Below are 16,289 nucleotides of genomic sequence, written 5' to 3'. Positions count from 1 at the left end.
TGAATAGTCACACGATAAAAAGGCCTCCTAACTTCACTAACTTAGATGTGGTCCATTATTATGTGTTGCCTGCTTATTAGGGGGGAATCTACACCAGCATGCTAAATCCAGACATAGGAATACTTTGACATGTTAGGTTATACTTGCTTTCTCACCTACAGTTACATAATAGGACTGATACCAGCAGCTTCTTTACAGCCACGGTACAATTTATCTCCCTCAAAACCCTGAATTTCCATTTTTATTCTTCAATTTTTGTTCAGAAACAAACAAGATGTAATATTCCAACTACTGAGCTCTACAAGGTGCAGGGAGGCCGACTTGCTGTTTCCCCATTTTTAGATCAACTGGCTGCTTTTGGTAGCTTCATAGTTACTGTTCAGACATCCAAGTGGTATTTAACTTCCCATCTAGCTATTGGCAAGACAGCAAGACGGTATCTTCCATCCAAACAGCTCAGATTTTCCAGGAGAATCCCTCGTTACACTGCAGCATTGATGGGTAGCGTTTTATAAAATATTTAAACACTGAAATATGTCCAGTTACACTGACGAGGCGGAAGCAGAACGGTGGGCGGGTGAAATGTCGTAATTAGCTGTAACACTGCCAGAAAGGTGAGACTGTGTCAGCTGGATACACAACATGTAGGTAGGGAGGTGTGAGTGTGACGGGGGTGAGGGAGGGAGGGAGGAGGGCTGGCGCTGTGTGGAGGCTATAGCTGCCTGATGGGGGGAAGGTTGAGCGAGTCCAGGGCGCTGTGGTAGAGCTCTCTCAACGCTCTCAGCAGGTACAGGCGACAAAACATCTGGTTGAAGAGGTGAGGCAGCGGCTCCTGGGAGGGAGGAAGGGAGGGAGGAAGGAAAATGGAAACAAGAAAGGAAAGATAAAAGACGGAAGGAAGGAAGAGAAGAAGGCAAGACAGAAAGAAGGGAAAGATGAAGGAAGAAGGAAGGAAGGAAGGGAAGATGGAAGCAAGAAAGGAAAGATAAAAGACAGAAAGAAGGAAGGAAACAAAATGACGGAAAGAAGGAAGGAAGGAAACAAAAAGATGGAAAGAAGGAAGGAAAGAAAGACGGAAGGGAAGATGGAAACAAGAAAGGAAAGATGAAGGAAGGAAGGAAGGAAAGATGAAGGAAGAAAGGAAAGACGGAAAGAAGGAAGGGAAGATGGAAACAAGAAAAGAAAGATAAAAGACAGAAAGAAGGAGGGAAACAAAAAGACGGAAAGAAGGAAGGAAACAAAAAGAAGGAAGGAAGGAAAGAAAGACAGAAGGGAAGATGGAAACAAGAAAGGAAAGATGAAGGAAGGAAGGAAGAAAGGAAAGAATGAAGGGAAGATGGAAACAAGAAAAGAAAGATAAAAGACAGAAAGAAGGACGGAAACAAAAAGACGGAAAGAAGGAAGGAAACAAAAAGAAGGAAGGAAAGAAAGAAAGACAGAAGGGAAGATGAAGGAAGGAAGGAAGAAAGGAAAGATGGAAACAAGAAAAGAAAGATAAAAGACAGAAAGAAGGACGGAAACAAAAAGAAGGAAGGAAAGAAAGAAAGACAGAAGGGAAGATGGAAACAAGAAAGGAAAGATAAAAGATGGAAAGAATGAAGGAAAGAAAGAAAGAAAGATGAAGGAAGGAGGGAAAGAAGGAAGGAAGGAAAAAGAAGGAAGGACGAAATGTTTTTTTCAGGCATTTAAACACCGAAACAAGAAAGCAAACACTTCCAGTAACTTCTCCTGTGGTTATAATTCAGGGAATAAAGAAATAACTGTATACACATAGACTACCATATGTATGTCATAGTCCAACAGTATTCATATAATTTCCTCTATGTAAACATGCATCTATAAATACAGTAACACATGCTCACCCCCAACACGTGGACTCTGTTGTAGTACGAGCTGAAGTCTTTACTGAGAGACACGAGAAATTTACAGATCTGAAAAACACAAACACACGTTGATGAGTTACATGAACATCTGCACCAGCTGAGATTTTTTTTTTTAATGCACTCTGTTGATGATTAATTTATTTATCTGTGAGCATCTTGTCACCTGTTCAGTCTTGATGTTCACTCTGGCTCCTCCTCCTTCACAGTCCAGCGCCTGTCCTGATTGGTCCAGCAGCTCCGAGAAAGGAATGAGGTAATTGAACAGGAGGAGCCACTCGCCCTGTCGGTCAAAGCGCAGAGACAGAAGTATAGGATTAATACTGCAACTAATACTGCAACTAATACCGCAACGCTGGGCTCGTATGGTGGAGAGTTTATACTCTCACAAAAGAAGGAAAATAAAAGGGTTTTGGAAATCAAATTAAAGGAGAGAGACAAGAGAATAAAATGACGTAGCAGAAAAGAATAAAGTGGCACCTCTTCTTTCAGAGAAGCAAAGTCCAGCTGGGAGCCTTCAGGGATTTCTGGGTACAAACCTGCAGAGAAACAGACAGAAAACTACATGAACATACTGCACGTGTTGATTCACAGATCTCAGCTTATTGAGGGTTTCTCTTTTATATGACATCATGAAACCGTTTCCACAGATCTAGTAATAATCAATAAAAATGTCATGAAAATCACAACATTGCTTTTGAATTGTGGTTCAACAGAAATATTTTAAAAAACAAAATAAAAATAAGCAAACAAGCATGATGGGACCCGTACTGTCTGGGATAGTTTTTTGGTTTTTTTTAATTATTCTTTTTCACCACAATTCAAAAGCAATGTCTCATTCACTAAATTCTAATTTAGCAAATTTTTATTTATTATTACTTTTTTCAGTTTCTAGTTATTTGAGTGACTTTTGTGAATTTTAACTTTTCTTTAATGGAAGGAGATGAATACATTTGAGGACGACTGTCAAATCCCCTTTTTCAAGTAGTTTAATTGGTATTTTCATTTAATTCCTTACTAAGATCATTATTACTGTTAACATTTTCTTTACTATCATTATCATTTACCTATTCATTTATTTTTACATATATTTTATACAAATCCTTATCAGTTTCTAAAGGACGTGCCTGAAAGTGATGATGTGAACCAAGACACTGTGACTGACCCATGATAGGTGTTTCAATAAATATCATATGACAGATATGAGAACCGTTAACTGACTCTGTAGCTCATCGGTACGTCTCACTCCTGCTGGACTTTTCAGATGTAAAATATGGATTGTTTTGACTTTAAATAAGTTTCTTATCACAGCTGTGGGAATACTGCCGAGTTTTTGTGTCTTTTGGAAAGTCGTGATCTGAGAAATGAAACGTTAATTTACTCACCCTTCTCCACCCCTCTCTCGTAGCTGTCGAACAGAGTGTGCAGTCTGGCGCAGTTGTACATGACAAACACTCCTCCTCTGGGCCCTTTGGTCGACACGCCTCCCTCCCTCTGGACGTCCAGCGTCACCTGAACAGACGGCTGTCAGTCATTCTGACTCATCTAATTAAGTCACAGTGAGGCCTCGAGGACTGACAGGCTTGCCGAAGACAGACTTTATTAATTAATCAAGGTGGGCATTTGGGAAAACACACAATACTTGAACAGACGTGCAGCATCAGCACCCGAAGAATGCAAACACAGAGCAGAAACGATGACTCACAGGACTGGTGTGGACCGTTGACAGCAGCTCAAATCTGACCGTGGCCGAGGTCATCACTTTGATGATGTCATCCCACGTCTGACCTACAGCACGACCAAGCATTTCACTCCAATTAATTATCAAAAGTTAATTGCACGTTGCATCGCTCAGGTCACTGCCATAAGCTTAAATGGGCTGATTATGTGCAGTGCCTCTGAAAGGTTTCACTCTCCTTGGAAGTTTCTACTTTTATTGCCTTTCAACACAGAATTGTGGGAAATATCATTTGGGGGGTTTTGACAGACTTTTTTTTTTTTTTTTTTTAAAGACTGGAAAAACCTATTCCTAACTAACAAAAAATGTAAAATAAGGGATAGTTCAAGTATTCATTCCCTTTAAAGTGCCCCAACTAATTCAACACAGGTGCAGCCAATTGGTGCAAGAAGTCACACAGTTAGTGAAATGGAGATCATCTGAGTGCAGTGAATGCATCTCAAGTAATTGTAGTATAAAAGACATCTGTATCTGGGAGGTCCAATCACTTGTAAATCAAAACTCCTGGGTATAACTAGAGCATTAAGACAAATGGACACTGCAAGCAACTCTGTGAAAAGGTTCGTGAGAAGCATAAGTCAGGGAATATATACAAGAAAATGTCCAAGTTGCTGAATATCCCTTGGAGTACAGTTAAATGCATCATTATGAAATGAATATGGCACAGGTATAAATCTGCATAGAGCAGGTTGTCCTCAAAAACTGAGTGACTGTGAAAGGGTGAGACGAGTGAGGGAGGCCACCAAGCCACCTATGACTCCTGTGAAGGAGCTCTGGCAGCTGTACAGCAACTGTTGGCTGCTCTTCACCATTCAAGGCTTTATGGGAGCGCGGCAAAGAGAAAGACACTGTTCAAAAAAGCAATTATTAAATCTGGACTAAAGTTTGCCAAAAGACACGAGGGAGACTCTGACGTTGGCTATAAGGAGGTTCTTTGGTCTGATGAAAGCAAAATTGAGCTTTTTGGCCATCAGACTAGACGCTATGTTTGTCAGATACCAAACACTGCACATCATCACAAACACACCATCCCCACTGTGAAGCACGGTGGTGGCAGCATCATCATATGGGGATGCTTCTCGGCAGCAGGCCCTCAAAAGATTGTAAAGCTAGAGGGTAAACTGAAGAGTAGAAAAGTGAAGGAAAATCCTGTAGGACAACGTGAGGAAACTGAGATTTGGGAGAAGATTTGTTTTCCAGTAAGACAGTGACTCGAAGCAAACAGCCAAAGCTACAAAGAAATGATTTAAAGACAACAAGGTGAATGTTTTGGAGCAGCAGAGTAGAAGTCAAGGCCTTAATCCAATTAAGAATAAGTGGCTGGAATTGAAGAGGGGTGTTTGCTCATGAACTCAGTGCAACCCGACAGAGCATGAGCAGTTACGCAAAGAAGAATTGGGTAAAACTGCAGCATCCATATTATCTACAAGGCTGATTGAGTCTTATCCATACAGGCACAACGCTGTGATTGTGGCCAAAGGTGTATCTACTAAACACTGACTCATATCTTCATGAGTCTCGAGTCGTTTTTCTAAACTCTCGTTGAATAAGCCAAATTACACTGACCATGATTTAATTTGGAAAAAAAGCAATCAAAGGGAAAACTTCCAAGAGAGTGAATACTTTTTACGGCCACTGTACATAAACATGAAAGCACTGTGATTTTATGTGCACGCTCACCTTCTACTTGATCTCCATACTTCATCTCTGAGGCCTCCTTCATCTGACCTCTTCTCAGCCTGGAGGAGAGGCGAAGAAAACACAAGAGCGCTGAGCTAAAAATACACCGCAGTAACACCCAGCTGAAGAAAAGCACCATCAACGCCCACCAGTGTTCTTTTAATTTAGTTTAATTTGAACTGCGATGCTACAGAGCGCAGAAGACCCTGGTGAGAGTTTCATTTGTGATAATAAACGTGTGTCTGGTGGAGGGGAGATAAGGGAGGACTGGTGGGGGCAGAGGGAAGACAGAAAACCTAAAGATGGTGACAGGAATGGTGCAATAAGGCAAGAGAGGACTAGAAGAAAACAAGACGGAGGCAAAAAAAAAAAAGTCCGTCTTACTGTAGGTACTGTGCAGCGGTGAGGTGAGAACCCGGAGTCTTCACAGGCCCACACACCAGATGTCTCTGCAAACAGCAAAACCAGAGCAGGTAAAAATAGGAGCTCGATACACGACGTCGCTGTGTGTGCATTAGTGTGTGTGTGGTTACCTGTGTGTGTGTCGCACCGCTTGCTCTCCACAGCATCGCTATCTGCTGCTGGCGAAACTCATCCTGACACGAAGTCACATGTAACGCCGTTACCATGGCTACCTGCGAAAGAGGCAGCAAGGACACACAAATCAACGCTTTGTCTGGGTTGTTATGTTTTTTAGGAATATGAAAAGAAATTGGCACGCTGTGTTTGTGTTTTCTCTCACTTTGCAGTCGGCTGTGGAGAGGTCCAGCTGCGCCAGGTGGGAAACGCTGTCTCTGTGAACTGAAACAGACACACAGACAATCTCTTAACAGCTGATGTACGCCACGACGTGTCTTTAACCTGACCTAAAGCTGCGCTAACACTTGAAAAACTGTCAGCTCAGCAGTGGTTTAGTTCAGCTTTCTTGCACAGTCATAAGCCCTGAAACAGTTGCCGTGACTTAGTTTAGACCCAGTGAGCAGCTGGAAACAGGGAACCGAACTCTGTCGAAAAGATCTGCCAAAAAACATCTCTAAGCTCAACAATTAATACTCTGAATATTGTTACAACAGAAATATTACAGCATCGATTTGTGGTCTTTAGTTTCCTGGCAACCTCAGCGCAAAGACTAGATTTCAGGAAGTCACCGGCCCAACCAAGAAGTCGCTCTGGCTTTTAATTACCGATGAAACTGCAGGTTGTTTTCTTCAAATACTAAATTTTATTTCTCTACAGAGATCTAAGTCGCCTGGAGCGGAATGAGAGATCCATGCTTAGATGGATGTACCACATCAAGCATGATCAGCTCACGTGAGCTTCATATGAAACTAGGCCTTGTTGATCTTCATACAGAGATCCAGGAAGATGGTTCGGACATGTCCATCGTAGTACTCAGTGCATCAACAAAATCAGGAACTTGGATGTCGCCGGAAAAAGAAAGAGAGGGAGACCCAGGAAAAAATGGGAGGAGCTGGTGTCAGGGGACCTAGCGGACTGGGGATGAACCCCTGATGATGCCCTCGATGTAGATAAATGGCGACTGGAACTGCGAAGCATCCATGCATCGTCTGGCACACCGCTAGTGTCCCAACAGACGTTAATGGGATAAGTAAGTAAAGTAAGTAAATAATATACAGCTATTTATCTATTTGAATGTTGTTTTCAGACTGCATTCTATTGCAGGGACAAGCAGAGAGCTAATGGCACATGAAACGTGTTTGCCAGCGATTTGGAATAAAATAGGAAATGAGCCTAATTTAGTTTGTTTAATTTATGCATAACTGTTATCGCACCATGAGTTAAGGGCTACAACTTGGAGGACCTAGTGTACTGTCAGTTGATTCTACATGGATTAGGGTTAGGGTCAGAGGCTCGTTTGTTGCTTTTTCTATACAAAATGAGAGCCAGTTGTCTTAAATCATATCCCCAATTTGATAAAGCAGCACCAGAAAACTTGGCTATGTTGCGTTTACACAAACACTTTTAAAATAAAGTTTCACACAAAGACTAAAGTTATTAAATTTGGTGATTGTCGAAACATAATTCGTCACACAACCTGTTGTTTTTACCCAACAAAATGCAAAACTACACAAACCTACCACACATTATGACACTCTTAGAAAAGCTCCATTAGCAACTGAACTGGCCATGCCCTCCCGGCCTCACCTGTGCAGGTACCGAGGCTCGGGTCGTATCCCAGCAGCCCCTCTTCTTGGAAAACCCGTTTCAGGTTGACCCTGAGCGCTCCCTCGTCCTCCCCCTCCTCGGCTTTCTTCGCTCCCCCTCCGCTGGTCCTCCTTCCTCGCTCCGTTTCCTTCTCTCTGTACGCCGAGTTCTCCAGCGCCTCCTGGATCTTCTCCTCTCGCCCCTCATTGGTCCAGTTGGCCGGAGCCGTCGGCCAATCGATGCCCAGAGCTCGGAGGAAGGTGTTGATGTCACTGTCTTTGGGAAGCGTGGGGCAGAAGGACACTGCAAACCTAAGATGAGAGAGAAGATTACATCATCGAGCAGTTATTAATATAGTCCATAAAATATGAAAACAGGAGGTCTGAAGGGCTTTTGCAGTGCTTCTTCTGCCTGTAATTAACCCACACACTCACCCCTGTCTTCTCAGCAGCGCCCCCATGTGGTCAGCCAGCAGCACGGTCCTCAGCTGGCCCAGACTCAGCGTGTCCGGGGTGGGTGTGTTGGGTCTCGGGTGCAGCGCGGGGCAGTTCAGCACCACACAGCCCTGTCTCTGACTCGAGGGCTTCAGGTATTCTGCCGCTCCACCCGCCAGCACAGTCTTGAAAGCTGCAGCCCGGTCCACCCTCACCCTCAGACCTTCACCCATCACCTCCCCTCCGGCTACAGGGAGGACACCGCTGCCACGAAGGGACAGGACTCTGGACATGACAGCTGGAGGGACCTGGACGGACACATTAGATAAAGCATATGTAAGAGTGTGCAGAGACGGTGCCCCTATAGCTCTCCTAGTTAAGCGGGCGACCCATAAACAGCGGCTGTAGTTCCCCAACGCAGCGGTCGTGGGTTCAACTTCTGCTCACGACCCTTTGCTGCAGGTCCTCCCCCACTCTTCTCCCCCTTTTCCTGTCTCACTCTCTCTATCCTGACTAATAAAAGAAAAAAAGGCCAGAAAAAATCATTTTTAAAAAAGAGTGTGCAGAGAGAAAGACAGCTGCATCAGTTAATCAAAAAGTTGTCAACATTTTAATTAACTTTAATCATTTATTTTGATAATCGATTCATTATTTCAGAATCTACCTCATGCACCTTCTCCTTACATGCTTTGTATTTATATACCCAACAACTGCACCTTGTATGTCATTTTTGCACAACTTTAACTCATTACATTTGTATGTTTAGCAATATGCAACATCTGTTACACAACTGCTTTTCTAGTTCCTAATAATCCAAATAAGCTATCATAGCTATAATAAACTATATCACTGTTTTTATAGACCTCACTTGTACAAACATTTTTCTATTTTAGTCTCATACTTTCACATTTCTTACTCTGCTTTTAAAAACATGTCTGATTTTGTGAATGTAATAACAGGACAGCTGCTTAATAATTGTAGAGAAGTCTAAATTCTCTTAATTCTTCAGTTTCTTGAAAGCGATTTCTTTCTAATTTTTCTCCTCCTCTATGTCAGTAAACTGAGCATCTTTGGGTTGTGGACAGAACAATACATCTGATAGCGTTATCTTGGGCTTTGTAAAACACTGACTGACACTGTTCACTATTTTCTGACACTTTATTGGTGAAACCACTAATCAAGGAAATGATTGACAAACTCACTGACAATGGAAATAATTATAGCTGCATCCTGTCTGATACCAGATACTGGCGTGCATTTGATACCCGCTGACATTGTAAGATTATGTCACTGACGACTTTTAAATCTACGGCAAATATGTATATTTGGGGGCTTTATTTTATTGGTCTTTTACTCTTAGATATGCATGTGTGAAAACTTTACACATATATTTGTGCTTCAGGAAATGCTGCATCACGAACCCGCATCAGAGCATTACACATGCTCATCGTGTAAAACACTAGACTGAGCAAAATATAAACACAACACGTAATATTTTATTGAATCCTCTCCTTTCTTTTTAACACAGGTGAATAAGTATTTGTTGTTCCAACACATGGCATCTCTACAACAGAATAAAACAACCAAGTTGCATTATTCTGGAAATGAACATGGAAAAGTTAAGGCTGTGTCCCCATATCCATACTTTCATAATATATAGTAGTTCGGAAAATGATTTAATATGTGCCAATAATAACAATAATTTGTCAAATGTCGTATGCCAAAAATACTAACATGTCCAGCATGCATTTCTGGTTGTAAACAGATGACAGCTCATTTCGCATGACAGACGACAATGGTCAAAATTTGAAGCGAAATAATGACGAATTAGTCTGTCCCAGTTGTACATATACTACCGTAAGTTCCGGACTCTAAGCTGCTATTTTTTTCACATGCTTTGAACACTGCAGCTTCAACTATGATGCGACTAATTTGTGGATTTTAACGTTTTTTACGAATTTGCCTCGAGACGAAAGCGACATTGAGAGTGACAACGAAAAACAGACTGAGCAAGTGTGTAATGTGTAAGTAATTCTTTTTTTTCTTTTCAAAGTTAGTGTGTGCGGCATATATTCAGGTGCGCTCAATAGTCCAAAAATTACGGTACATAAAACAGTCCATAGCTTGTGAGGGCAGCTTTAATAGACACTTAAAGTGAAAATAAAAAGTATGCACTTCAGACTGCAGCCTAACAACCAGGTCGTACAGCAAAAATCACAAGTCTGTAACGAGTCACACATTTACAATACACTGAGTTAATGAAGCTGTCGATGCTGCTTGTGGGACTTTAATAAAGGACTTGGTGAAGTTAAAGGACATTATTGGGGACAGGATCATGTGGTAGACTGTCTGTCGGACCAAACTGTCTGAAATGATTTCTTAGACGACATGTTGTGGACATATTCCTGACTAAGACCCTAACGGACCGGCAGCATCCAGCATGACAGCAGCCTGTTCTCGTCTTTATCTGGTTATCTGTGGCATCGTGTCGTTTGAATAAAGCTGCATTTTGAAGATGCACTTTTATAAGATGAGATCAGATAAACTTTACTGATCTTTCACCAGGGAAATTTACACGTTACAGCAGCTGGATACACATGGGGCGTAGAAGAAGCTAGACAGGGAATGCAAAAGTACAATCGGGTTAGAAATAAGCTTTGTTTTTAAAGCAGAAAATAATAATAATAACTAGTAAATAGGACCTATTTTTATTCAGTGCATGCAAAAGCACGAGCATCCCCCTACGAGCAGACCTCAGTGGGTTTAGTGTAACCTCAGTTTGCAGCTGTGCATGTGTGTCTGACCCACATTGCTTGTTCCACTCATGTGTTAACAATTACCGCTGCAGGCTGCCAGCGTCTGGTCGATCAGGACGGAGCAAAGGCCTCTGAGCGGCCCTCATTCAAACAGCCTCACGGTTAGGAGTTCACCTGTCCTTTATCACACCTGGTGGGAATCAAGTCAGCTCTGAATTGGAATCAGCTGATGAAGCAGGTAGCTCTGCTCCTATTGGCCGAGTCACGCTTCTGCTGACAACACCTCCAGTCCATTTAACACCACTGTATTACTGCGCCAACACAGAACCACCTGCACTGGCCGAGGAACTATACTGTTTAGCGGAAGGATAACACGCAGAGTTTCTGTCCGCATTAGAACTTTAACGTGCTGGTACCGTTAAATGACAGCTCCGGTGATGAGGACTGTTTCAGGAAAAGGGCGTTTAGCTAACAACCGAGCAGTTAGCTCGTTCATTCCTCCGCCGTTAACTTAAGCTAATATTAGCTCAAGCTGTTTATTAGCATCTAGAAGCTAAACATACCGATGAACCCAACAGGTACGCGTCCGACCCACCTGTCCGTCCGCATACAGCGTGTTGAGCATCGTGGTCGGCGACAAGAAGTCTCTGTTCCGGAGGTTTTTCGCGCTGCTCTCCTTGAACCAGAGCTTCTCCGGTTCGGGGAACACCCTGTCGCCGTTGCCCCGGTCGGAGTCTCGCTTCCCCCGCAGCGCGGAGCTCAGCGCCCGGACGGTCGGGGTGATCCGGAGCGGCGACGGCTCCTCGATGTTCTCCATCAGCAGCAGCAGCAGGTGAGCTCGGTACCAGGCGGTCAGCACACCCACACCCTGCGCATGTCTCCCGGGTAACACTCGGTGGTCGTGTCGATGCGGGCGGTGCTGGAGCTCAGATGTTCCAGGCGTGAGGCTGATCACTGGTCGATGTCAGATATTGGCTCTAGAGCAGGACTGCATTGGCTGTTTTCCCCTTTTGCGGAACAACTGAAGCGCGGTCGGTGTTTCTTCCGGGAGGTATTTTCGTGTCGGACCAGTGTAGCGCCGTCCAGAGGTGTGGCAGAGTAACTGCAGCCTGAAGCTCACTGCAGCAGAGGAGGCTGCAGCTTGACCCTGGTGTGTCAGGAGGCCCCCTGCAAACTGGATGGATGTTAAAGTGTTCAAGGTGTTGCTTTAAAGGTTTATTTCACCCAAAATACGACTTTCTAAGAATATATTTATCATTTTAAAAGGTTACTCTACTCAAAACACACACCGAAAAACTGTCCTACATCTCTCTATAGTACAGACACATAATGAATGGACTATTTTGACTTTAATAACTATTACATATGCTACATAGGTATTGTTCTACTTGCATAAAAATTCTGTCCAATATTTATACTCTGGTCAATATTTCTGATTCATGAAAGAATCTGCAATACCACTGGCATGTGCAACACTGTGTTTATTTATGTTATTTTTGTACTACATTTTCTAAATGTTTGCACTCTTTGCCGCTGTAACCTTGAAAATTAATAAAGGCACATCTTATCTTAAATACTATTTTTACTGCTGAGTTCATTCCAACCAAACACTATTTTTTTTAACCAACATGTCATGGTTTTAAAGGTTTATTCCACCCAAAATACCACTTTCTGTTCAACTACTTCTAGTTTTGAAAATGGTATCCATCCAAAATACTAGTTTACAACAAAATAATAGAGGAAGAAATCGCAATTTGACTCATTAGTTAAGGTTTATGTCATCCAAAGTAGGATTTTAAAACAATTGAGTTATAGTTTTAAAGGTTTATTCCAACCATGATAGTACTTTTAACAAACAAGCTATGGTTTTAGGTGTTGAGGGGGGGGGAACGGACGGGACGGGACGACAAGGTTCCTTGAAATGTGGTCCTACAGCTGTGGTGCTTGATCTGGAACAATGTGTCAAAGGAACATCCATATGCATGCTGTCACTAAATGTTTCCCAGCAGAACATTGCATTGTAACAACTGCTATTATGACTGCTATTACTGCTGCATCTGAAAACTGTTTAATAGCATTTGATATANTGCATCTGAAAACTGTTTAATAGCATTTGATATAATGCATTAATCTGCAATAAGTCTGATAATTATTGAAAGTAAGCAATTATTTTTTTTGGCTTACCTAATTTTTGCTGATAGTTAACGAGATGGTTTTAGGTTTTTGACTGTTTGTTGGACAAAATGAGCTGTTGGGACATGTTAAAATAGGTTCTAGGAAATCAATATTTTTAATTATTTTCCTTCCACTGATTTCTGATATTTTATGGACATAATGAGCATTGTTATTTGTTGCAATCCGAGCCGTGTTTGTTGATTTCTGGTTCATGTGACTGTTTGAACTCGACTCTACAGAGTGATGCATGTGTAGAATTTGACACCAGAAGGCTGTTTTCACATGCAGGTGCTGGAAAGTTTCGCTGCTCTTACTAAATCCCTGTTTATGTGGGTTACACAGAGGCTTTCAAGGAAGGTACAGTCCAATATGCAGTCTGTAGAAAGAGGAAGTTTAATATCTTTAATGCATGTACACTGAGAATCATGTTGGAGACATCTTGTGTCCAACAGTCGATACAGTATGATCCTATGCTATCAAATAAAGTATTATTTAAGACAATATTACACTGCAGTGATTGAGTACTATTACATTTTTTGTGGTAATCAGAAAGAAATGTCTAACACAAGGTTTTGCAAAGTGCTTTGATAGAAAATGTAAAAGCAGAATAACCAGAGAGCAACATAACAGTTAAGATAATGCTAAACTACTACAGATGCAAAATGTCAGTATTAAGGAACATAAATAAAACAATTAACTCAATAAAACCTTAATAGTCAAATCAAGCCACTGGCATTTATAGAGTACTTTTAAAACGACTGTTGAGCCAAAGCGTTTTCCAGTAGACAAATAAGATTAGTGTTACAAATTTACCCTACAAGTTTTTAATGTTGAGGTATGACCCTACTACAGTGTTATTTATTATATAAAGTTAGCTGAGGAGGGAGCAGGTGCAGGGAGGGTGGTCATCTGTCTCAACAGGTTGGAGTGAGGGTGAAGATGAAAGCAGAGACAAACAAGAGAATATGAATACTGAACCGATTGGTGGGTTCTGTAGATGTGCAGCTAAGAGCCTGAAATACCTGCAGAGAAGTACAAAGAGGATGAAGTACAAACTACGAGAGCAATAAGCAATAAAAAGCTTAAAATGCAATAAAGAGGTGACATCCCATAACAGCAAGTCTATAAACATGGGTTTTTAGAAATGATTTAAATTAAGTCTGTTCGTATAGTTACAGAACATTAAAAACATAAACTGTACTTGTATTAGTCTGTGCACATCAGATATTTTATCAACATTAAATGCAAATAAATATCAGCATGAGATTTCCTAACCCCCATAAAGAGTTTTCAACCAGCCTATATACAACCACAATGTAAGAAAAGTAGATTAAAGATGGAGAGAATTAATTCTGAAGGATTGACAGCTAAAACGCTCGACATTTGGATCCGAACATTAATATAAATATCATTTGCAGATTACTTTTCTCAGTAGTTAATGTAAAATGAGTTTCAATATCGTGTGTAACATTTCATTTCAATATTTTGATTATATCTGCAGTATTTCACTTTCATGTACAACATTATCAATTTGGTATGCAATATTTCCTTATCGTATTTAACATTATTTATTACCTTAGTATCCCTGCCAGCATTACTTATCTATTCTAATCTTCTTTAAACCCTCCTATTTTATTTTCAATATTGTATTGTACTTATAACTTGTGCTTTTCTACCAGGCACTGTATATCTAATGTCATTTAGTTTTGTTTTTTTTTTCTGAGCAATATCTGGCAAAGAAATTTCTTTTGCAATTAAAGTTTTTATTATATCTTACTGAATTCTGTCTTTTTTTGTTTTTGATGTGCCTTCAAAAAAGATTTGCAGCGACCACATCTTATAAAATAAAATAAAAAGTCACCCCTGGTCATGTTTTTGGATAAAGAGTAAGAAGCAAATATATTGTGACTTTCGCTTTGTTCCACAAAGGAGAGAGTCACAGTAGAAAATAAATGGAGAATGACTTTGTGATAAATAATAATACAGTAAAATAAAATGTGTTNGGCCACACAGTCATAGGTGAAGAGCGTGTCCTACATCTCTCTATAGTACAGAAGCATAATGAATGGACAATTTTGACTTTAATAACTGTTACATCTGCTACATGGGTATTTTTCTACTTGCATAAAAATTCTGTCCAATATTTATGCTTTGGTCAATATTTCTGATTCATGAAAGAATCTGCAATACCACTGACATGTGCAACACTGTGTTTATTTATATTGTTTTTGTACTACATTTCCTAAATGTTTGCACTCTTTGCTGCAGTATCCTTGAAAATGAATAAAGGCACATCTTGTCTTAAATACTATTTTTACTGCTGAGTTCATTCCAACCAAATACTATTTTCTAACCAACATGTCATGATTTTAAAGGTTTATTCCACCCAAAATACCACTTACTGTACGACTACTTATAGTTTTGAAAATGGTATCCATCCAAAATACTAGTTTACAACAAAATAATAGAGGAAGAAATCGCAATTTGACTCATTAGTTATAAGTAGGATTTCAAAACAATTGAGTTACAGTTTTAAAGGTTTATTCCAATCATAATAGTACTTTTAACAAACAAGCTATGGTTTTGTGTGTTGGAGCAAAACAAGGTTCCTTGAAACGTGGTCCTACAGCTGCGGTCCTGAACATGTAGCCTGCTCTGTGTTTTTGGTGTGAAGTGTGCATACTCATGGAGGCCATCGCTGTCAGGGAGGGCCATCACCACTGGGGGGTGTGCTTGATCTGGAACAATGTGTCAAAGGAACATCCATATGTCACTAAATGTTTCCCAGCAGAACACTGCATTGTAACAACTGCTACTATGACTGCTATTACTGTTGCATCTGAAAACTGTTTAATAGCATTTGATATAATGCATTAATCTGCAATAAGTCTGATAATTATTGAAAGTAAGCAATTATTTTTTTTGGCTTACCTAATTTTTGCTGATAGTTAACGAGATGGTTTTAGGTTTTTGACTGTTTGTTGGACAAAATGAGCTGTTGGGACATGTTAAAATAGGTTCTAGGAAATCAATATTTTTAATTATTTTCCTTCCACTGATTTCTGATATTTTATGGACATAATGAGCATTGTTATTTGTTGCAATCCGAGCCGTGTTTGTTGATTTCTGGTTCATGTGACTGTTTGAACTCGACTCTACAGAGTGATGCATGTGTAGAATTTGACACCAGAAGGCTGTTTTCACATGCAGGTGCTGGAAAGTTTCGCTGCTCTTACTAAATCCCTGTTTATGTGGGTTACACAGAGGCTTTCAAGGAAGGTACAGTCCAATATGCAGTCTGTAGAAAGAGGAAGTTTAATATCTTTAATGCATGTACACTGAGAATCATGTTGGAGACATCTTGTGTCCAACAGTCGATACAGCATGATCTTACACTATCAAATAAAGTATTATTTATGACAATTTTATATAAAATATTACACTGCAGTGATTGAGTACT

General features: G+C 40.7%; 1 protein-coding gene across 1 annotated transcript; it reads right to left on the bottom strand.

Annotated features, from left to right (window-relative positions):
• Positions 1-25: 25 nt before the first annotated feature.
• Positions 26-12,066, bottom strand: dalrd3 (DALR anticodon binding domain containing 3). Its single transcript, XM_008284715.1, has 13 exons — positions 11,250-12,066; positions 7,899-8,206; positions 7,465-7,775; positions 6,041-6,099; positions 5,832-5,933; positions 5,683-5,747; positions 5,299-5,357; positions 3,586-3,668; positions 3,266-3,392; positions 2,361-2,419; positions 2,047-2,163; positions 1,863-1,931; positions 26-832 (listed from the first exon to the last, which is right to left on the bottom strand). The coding sequence occupies exons 1-13, from the start codon at positions 11,469-11,471 to the stop codon at positions 713-715; spliced, it is 1,701 nt and encodes a 566-aa protein (XP_008282937.1). The 5' UTR covers positions 11,472-12,066; the 3' UTR covers positions 26-712.
• Positions 12,067-16,289: the final 4,223 nt, after the last annotated feature.

This window comes from Stegastes partitus, unplaced genomic scaffold (assembly GCF_000690725.1).
Source record: "Stegastes partitus isolate 25-593 unplaced genomic scaffold, Stegastes_partitus-1.0.2 Scaffold369, whole genome shotgun sequence".
NCBI lineage: Eukaryota > Metazoa > Chordata > Actinopteri > Pomacentridae > Stegastes > Stegastes partitus.
The sequence above is the reverse complement of the archived record's forward strand: the minus strand, read 5'-3'. Positions and strand labels throughout refer to the sequence as shown.